General features: G+C 58.7%; 1 protein-coding gene across 2 annotated transcripts in view; it reads left to right on the forward strand.

Moving 5' to 3' along the window:
* SMTN (smoothelin) overlaps positions 1-7,267 on the forward strand; it is a 24,098-nt gene that overhangs the window by 7,372 nt on the left and 9,459 nt on the right. For both annotated transcript variants that reach the window (XM_023508941.1, XM_023508940.1), the window contains exons 3-11: positions 852-1,000; positions 1,372-1,465; positions 1,557-1,635; positions 1,718-1,815; positions 2,757-3,077; positions 3,163-3,235; positions 3,827-3,898; positions 3,983-4,504; positions 4,700-4,872. In XM_023508941.1, the coding sequence (XP_023364709.1) occupies positions 852-1,000; positions 1,372-1,465; positions 1,557-1,635; positions 1,718-1,815; positions 2,757-3,077; positions 3,163-3,235; positions 3,827-3,898; positions 3,983-4,504; positions 4,700-4,872 (1,581 nt within the window). The remainder of the gene's footprint in view (positions 1-851; positions 1,001-1,371; positions 1,466-1,556; positions 1,636-1,717; positions 1,816-2,756; positions 3,078-3,162; positions 3,236-3,826; positions 3,899-3,982; positions 4,505-4,699; positions 4,873-7,267) is intronic.

Here is a 7,267-nt window from a genome sequence, read left to right on the forward strand (position 1 = left end):
GGGGGGGAGGGGGGTCGTGACTCACAGGTTGAGAACCACTGAGCTAGAACTATGGGGCCGGGGCTGGGCTTTACCAGGTGGAGGTGTAGGGGAGACAGCAGGATTGGCTGACTCAGCCCAGAGAAGGACCTAGTTAAACAGCCACCTCCAGCTTCCCAGGGACCAAGGGAATGAGGAGCTGTTGGGAGCATCTGTCACCCAGGGATGTCCTCTCTAGGACCCTGGGTAGCTCCTGATGTCAGGTGCCTTATATGGCTAAGGGAATGGCCTTCCCACTCTGGGCCCTAGCTCCTTCAATGGTGGCTAGTGCTAGACCAGTGCAGGGGGAAAAAGTAACCCTCAGTCAGGCAAGAAGTTAGGACTCCTAAGCACCTGCCCCTACCTCAGTTTCCCCATCTGTGGATGAGCCGGCCAACCCCCAAGAGGACTGTGTGCTTTGGGAACTAGACCATGGGAGACTCCCTTTTCACAAGGTTACTTCCTCCTCCTTGGAAGGAGGAGGATGTCTTGGAATTTTGATGGAGGGCTCAGAGGGGCAGAAATTGAGTTCCAGGAAGGAGTGCCTGGCCTTGCACCTGGCATTTGGCATGGATGAGCGGTTGCTGGCTGCTCCCTCATAATCAGTGAGCTATGAACTACAGATTATAGCAGGCACCCTAGGAGCCCTGGCACAGTGAGTTAGGTCTCCCCTCCAGGATCCTGGGTGGGAGTCAGGCACGTGAAGGGCTTGGGGCACAGGGAGTAGAAACAGGCCACTCATTGTCCCCCAGGCAGAGCTGTGGGCAGCTGGTGCCAGCCCTCTGCCTCTAGCAGCCAAAATGACCTGCCCCTCGCCCCTGCCTGTCCTATAGCTAGAGGTCACAGCGGATCTGGCAGAGCGGCGGCGCATTCGCTCGGCCATCCGGGAGTTGCAGCGGCAGGAGCTGGAGCGTGAGGAGGAGGCCCTGGCATCCAAGCGCTTCCGTGCTGAGCGGCAGGACAACAAGGAGAACTGGCTGCAGTGAGTGGCAGGGAGTTGAACCTGCAGGTGATAGGGTGAGAGGCTCAGCTTGTGTGTATGGCAGGAGTGAGCATGAGCATGTCTGCTGTGTGTACATAGCAGTATGTGTACACTTTTGGAATACAGAGGGGTGTTTGTGGGCATGAACATGTGCTGATCATGGTGTCTTGGCCATGCTGGTGTGGACAGCACATCTGAGTATGTGGTATTAGGTGCCCATGTTCCTGCGTATACATGTATCAAGGCGCCGTCCGAGAGGGTGCACAGCTCCCCCTTCTGCCAAGGTTCTGGGGTCTCTCTCCTGTTTACTAGCCTGTATCTTCCACTGCCTAGACATTGCAGTGGTAGTTACAGTCATGATGTCTTTGCAGTTCTCAGCAGAGGGAAGCCGAGCAGCGGGCTGCCCTGGCACGGCTGGCAGGGCGGCTAGAGTCCATGAGTGATGTAGAAGAGCTGACCAAGCTGGTAAGGCCCAGGCGGGGGCAGGGGTTGGGAGTAGGACAGGTGAAGGCCAGGACTCTACAGCTAACACCTGTGGCCTGCCTCTCACCCACAGTTGCGAAGTGCCAGTGAATATGAGGAACGCAAGCTGATTCGAGCCGCCATCCGCCGCATACGGGCTCAGGAGATTGAGGGTAGGTGCCCTGTCCTGACCCCACCTCTGCCCTGCTCCCCACCTCCCAGGCTCTCACCTGACACTTGCCCCTTCTCTTCCAGCTGCCACCTTGGCTGGGAGGTTGTGCAGTGGGCATCCCAACAGCGGCTCAACAGAGGACAGCAAGGGGCGGGCAGCACGCAGGCTAGAACGGTGTGAGGTAAGGAGCAGGATAGGTTGGGACGGTGGCCCAGTATTCTGGGCCCACAGATGCCAATAGCATAGAGTGCCTGTGTCTTTGCTAGACTGGTATTTAAATGTGAGGGCCCCCCAGTCTGTTTGGGGGACACGGGGGCTCTATCTTAGGCCTCTGACCACTCTTTTGGGTCAATGTCTGGCCCCAAATTCCAGACTCTTTCTCTACCCAGGCCTTCCTCATCAAAACCAGCCTATCTACACTGCCCCCAAGTTCCTATCCCTTTCTCATCACTACCACCCTTTTTGGTATTTCTCCCACTTACACTCTCACCCCTGCCATCTAGTCACCACTCTACTGCAGAGGGATCTCTTGGAAATGCAAATCTTCCCTGCTACTTCCCCTGCTTAAACCCATTCCAAGGCTTCCCCTCACCCACCAAACAGCCCACATCCTTACCTTGGCTTAGTGGGGCCTGCACTGTCAGCTGACTCATGGAGCACTGTCCACAGAGTTGTCTCTGTTCTAGGAGTGTGGGTGAAGGATTAGGCTGTGCAAATCCCCTAAGTGGCCAGCAGAGGCCGCTGGGTCCATAGTGGTAGCAGTACTCCACCCCACCCCCTCCCTGATTAACTAGGCTGAGGCAAGGGGTCAGGAACCTTCTCTCCAGGGCTCCTGTTCCTAACAGGTCTCCTACCATCCCCAACTACTGACATTAGGACCTGGTGCTGTCTGAACCACCTCTGGCTAGGCAGTGCCAAGAGATTGGGAAGTGAGGATCAGAGACTTACCCTAGCTTGCCAGTGCCCGTGCATGTGCAGGTGTGCCCACAGGAAGCCATGCCCATGCCCAGCCCCTCTGCTTTGCATGCCCTGCCCTGGGCACCAGCCAGCCTGACCCTTAGTGAGTGGAGATAGCACTCAAGACTTGGGGAGCCTCAGTTGCATCCTATGGGTTCCTTGCAGGTACCAGAGCAAAAGGAACAGGAACAGCAAGCAGAGGTTCCGGAGTCAACCCCAACCCCTGAGGGCACCAGCCATGATGTGACCACAGTGACACTCCTGCTGTCAGCCCCAGCTGGAGGCACACCCAGCTCACCTGCCTCCCCCAACAGTTCACCCACCACTGTCTCTCCTGAGCCTCCACTGGAGCCTGCAGAGGCCCAGTGTTCTGCAGCTGAGGCCCCAGGCAGCCCTGAGCCACCCCCTAGCCCACCCAAGGCCACCAGCACTGAGCCCCAGGAGTCTCCAGCATCTCCCAGCACTGAGAGGCAGGTTGTCAACAAGGTGAGTCTGAACAAGGGGCAGGGATGCCAGGCAGGTAAGCTGGGTCTGGGAGTCAGGCCCTGCCCATGCTGTGTCTCCCCTGCAGCTCCTGTCTGGCCCCACAGAGCCCCCTGCTGCCCAGAGCTCTACCAGAGACCCCTCTAACACCAAGAGAGCAGGTGAGGGTCCCAGCAGGGATAACTACAGGCATCTACCTTCCCCTCCCCCAGCCTCCTTTTCCCTGCCCAGAGAATGGGCTCTTGTGCCTGGAGAGCTCTAGCCGTCTCAGATCCCTCCCCCAACCCCCTCCCTACCCCTGAGGTGTCCCCGCCCCCCAGCAAGGCCCACCCCCCACCCATGGCCAGAGGCCTCCCTGCAGCCTTGAAAGGCAATGGGCCTCAGGCACATTCTTTTCCCCAATAAGGGAGTGTGCCCATCTCCTAGCAGGAGCCATGGGCAGCACTGACCAGGAGGGTTGTCCCCCATCCCCACCAGCAGGAGGATCTGGGCACCCTTCCTCCAGCCCAAGCCTAGCCCCGGCCCCCAGGAGTGTCCAAGTCATCCTGGGGTCAGTGCTGGAGGGAAAGGAAGTGCCCATAGGAGAGTTGCAGCTGCATGGAAAGGAGGGGATGGGGAGGTGGGAGAGATTGGGTACAGAAAGGGGTTCAAAGTTAGGGAAGTATGGAGGAAAGGAATGTGAAAGATGGACCTCCCATCCACTCTCCTTTCTCTTCCCCTACGTGGCTACCACCCCCTCCCCAACCTGCCAGACCTGGCTGGATCCGGGCCCTGCCAGCGCCCTCTGTCCGTGCTCAAACCCCGCCAGCCAGCCCAGAACCGAGGTACTGCCTATCATCACCACCCCCAGCCTCTGGGCAGTCCCAGTCCCACCCAGTCACTGACAGCCCTCTTGTCCCTTCTTCTAGAGTCCACCCCCCTTGCCAGTGGATCTTCCCCGTTCCAGCGGGCTGGCTCTGTGCGGGACCGAGTCCTCAAGTTCACATTTGATTCTCCTTTGGCTGCTAGGCTCCGGGACGGCCCACCCCATGCTGCCCTAGGTTCCCCGATCTCCACAAGGCTCCTGGGCCCCTCCCTCACCAGCACTACCCCTGCCTCCTCCTCCAGTGGCTCCTCCTCCCACGGCCCCAGTGACACCCCTTCTGGGTTCAGCAAGGAGCAAGGAAGAACAGCCCGATCCCTGGCCCAGCATCGGAGCTGCCCTCCGGAGGAGGGCCCAGGAGGGCGGGGCTTAGCTGCCAGGCCCCTTGAAAACGGAGCAGGGGGGCCCGTGGCCTGCTCAGAAGAGCCCAGTGCCCCACTGCCCGTGGCTGTCGGCATTGCCGAGCCAGGAGGTAATATGAAGACCACGTTCACCATCGAGATCAAGGATGGCCGTGGCCAGGCCTCCACTGGCCGGGTGCTATTGCCCACAGTCAACCAGAGGGCAGGTAGGCCTCCCCACTGCCCCCACCCCCACTGCTGGGTATGAGTGCCTGCAGCCTCAGCTCCACATGTAGGACAGGTGCTGCAGCCAGGGCTCAGATGCTTCCAAAGGGTGTGCTGGAAATGAAGGGCACCATCAGCCTTGGCTGGCACTGCCCTCACCCGACCTGATCCTGACAGCAGCCCTTCTCCCCACCCAGAACTGACGCTGGGGCTGCGTGCGCCCCCTACCCTCCTCAGCACCAGCAGTCGTGGCAAGAACACCATCACCCATGTCAGTGGCCCTGGGACCCTGGCCCGGCCGGGCAGTGTTAATCACATCACCAGCTTCAGCCATGCCTCCCCTGGTAGCCAAGGAGGCTGCAGCATTAAGGTGAGCCCCTCCTCACCATCCGTTAACCCTACATGGATCACCTAAGAGTGGAGTACTAGCAGGGTTCCTCTGATCTCCTCCCCACCAAGTGTACACACAGGGAAACTGAGGCCTAAAGGGAGGGTGGCTGCTCACAGTCCACAGCCAATTGGTGGCAGAGGTAAGGCCAAACCCTAGTGAATCAGCCACCAGATGTTTCAGAGTGCCATTTTATGTTGGCCTTATGCTTCCAACATGCTGATCTCTGACTCTTATTCCAAAATTGGTTAGTTCATCCCTAATGAACAGATGGGGAAACTGAGGCTCAGAGAGAGTGGTAGTGGCTTGCTCCCCTCTTTCTGTGGCAGCCCCAGTGCCCCTGCTCCTACCCCACTTTGCTCAACACCTTAAGGTGCAGAGCAGCTCATCTGCTCATCCAAGATCAGCCTGGCCTATTAGGAGATTGAAGATTAGCGATTAGCATCTGTGTCAACCTCCCTGTGGAGGCTGGGCAGAAGCACTGATGGGGGACAGACAGGCAGAGGGACGCCAATCAGGTGAGGCAGCAGCAGCCTAGCAAGTGCCACGGGAACCGAATATGCAGCACCTTTCCATTATTCATTCCCAAGCCCGGGATCTACCAGCTGGGAGCTCAGCCGGGGCAGAGATCCCAGTGAGCCATCCAGCTGCCCAGGTAATGCCCTCTATGCTTAACCAGGGACTGAATGGGACTTTGACTGAAGTGAAATGGCTAGAGCCAGATTTGGGGGACAAGGAGAGAGTGAAGAGGCAAGAATTGCCCTTTGCCAAGGGATTGCTTGGGGAGGACCAGCTGAGACCCTTGAGGTGGTTGGGAAGTGTCACAGTGAGACTAGCTCTGACACCACCAACTTCCCTCAGTTTACCCACCTAGAACCAAAGAGGCACAGGTAATAGGAATATGACATACTTGCTCAAAATCTGTGGTTGGTTCTGAGCACCATGGCAGGCCAGAGAACATTAGCTCAGACATTTATTTCAAACCAAAACAGTTGTTGCACCAGATTGCTCCAAGTCCCCACTTCCTGTGCCTCATTTTCCCCAATTAAAACAGATGGCATAAGGGCAAAGAAGTACATGTTCTGGAGACTGGCAGACTGGATCCTTAAAGGCTAATGTATGTGGTGGCTCAGACTGGCCCATTCCTGGTTCCTTGCCTCAGTTTCCCCACCTGTGAGGCATGGGGCTCTGGTCTTAGTTATCCTTCAGAAGCCAGGCAGTCTTGCTGTGCTGCAAGTCTGTCATCTCTACAGGGCTAGCGCCAGGCCTGGCACTTTGGCAGGCCACCCCTCCCCCCCCAACCCCTTTCACAGAGGAGCCCAGAATAGGTTTCTATTTGGGCCACAGCTCCAGCTGGCTGGTGGTGGGCTGGGAGGACAGCAGGGGCGGGGCAGGCCCGCTGCCCTTGCCTTCACCCTCAGACCAGCTGAAAGACTCAGTCACTGGCAGTCAGAGACAGCAGCCCCTGCCACCATCCCACCATTACCCCCAATAGAAATCCTACCAACATCATGCCGGGGGTCCCAGGGCCTGGGCCTGAACTGGCTGCAGCCCTTGAGGAGCGTTTGGGCCGGGCACTGGAGGAGTTGCATGCAGTGGCTGAGGCAGGCCGGGCAGCAGTGACCCAGGCAGCCGAGGCAGCTGTGGCCACTGTGGAGCCAGTGGCCCGGGTAGCCGAAGAGCTGCGGGCAGAGACAGCGGCACTGAGCCAGCGGCTGGATGCATTGAGCAGGCAGGTGGAGGTGCTGAGCCTACGGCTGGGGGTCCCACTTATGCCTGACCTTGAGCCTGAGCTGGAGCCCAGTGAGCTGCTCCTGGCTGCTGCAGACCCTGAGGCCCTCTTCCAGGCAGCTGAGGATACAGGGACCCCCATAGCCCACCCACCAGCCTTCAGCACACGCCGCCGGTCCTCTGCTGGCACTGCCCGCAGCAGCAGTCTTGTAAGTCCCCTTGGGCTACGGGAGGGGATAGTTTTGAGCCAGACTATGCCTCTGCTGAGTGACCTTAACTGTGTCATCACCTTCTCCGAGCCTCAGTTTACCTCTCTGTACCACAGGGGACTGGAACACTAATGCTCCAAGACTGGGGCAAGAGGGTGCCAGGCTCCAGTCCTGAGGAATATGTGACAGCTGCCCTGGCAGCCTCTGGCATAGCCCAGCCCCCAGTCCCAGACTCACCCCCCTACCCTGGCCAGGCCAAGCCTCCTTAAAACAGCTGCCACCTTGTGGCAGATAGAAAGGATCTGCCAAGAGGGGAGGGGCTTTAATATTTGGGCTGGAGCCTTTTTTGGGCTAGGGAGATGCCCTGGGAGGGCTAGGTTGGGACTGAAGGCCCCTTAGAGGATGGTTCCCAGCAGGGGTCAGGTCGGGGGGGGGGG

The sequence above is a fragment of the Otolemur garnettii genome, unplaced genomic scaffold, assembly GCF_000181295.1.
Source record: "Otolemur garnettii isolate 467f Iridium unplaced genomic scaffold, OtoGar3 scaffold00294, whole genome shotgun sequence".
Taxonomy (NCBI): Eukaryota; Metazoa; Chordata; class Mammalia; order Primates; family Galagidae; genus Otolemur; species Otolemur garnettii.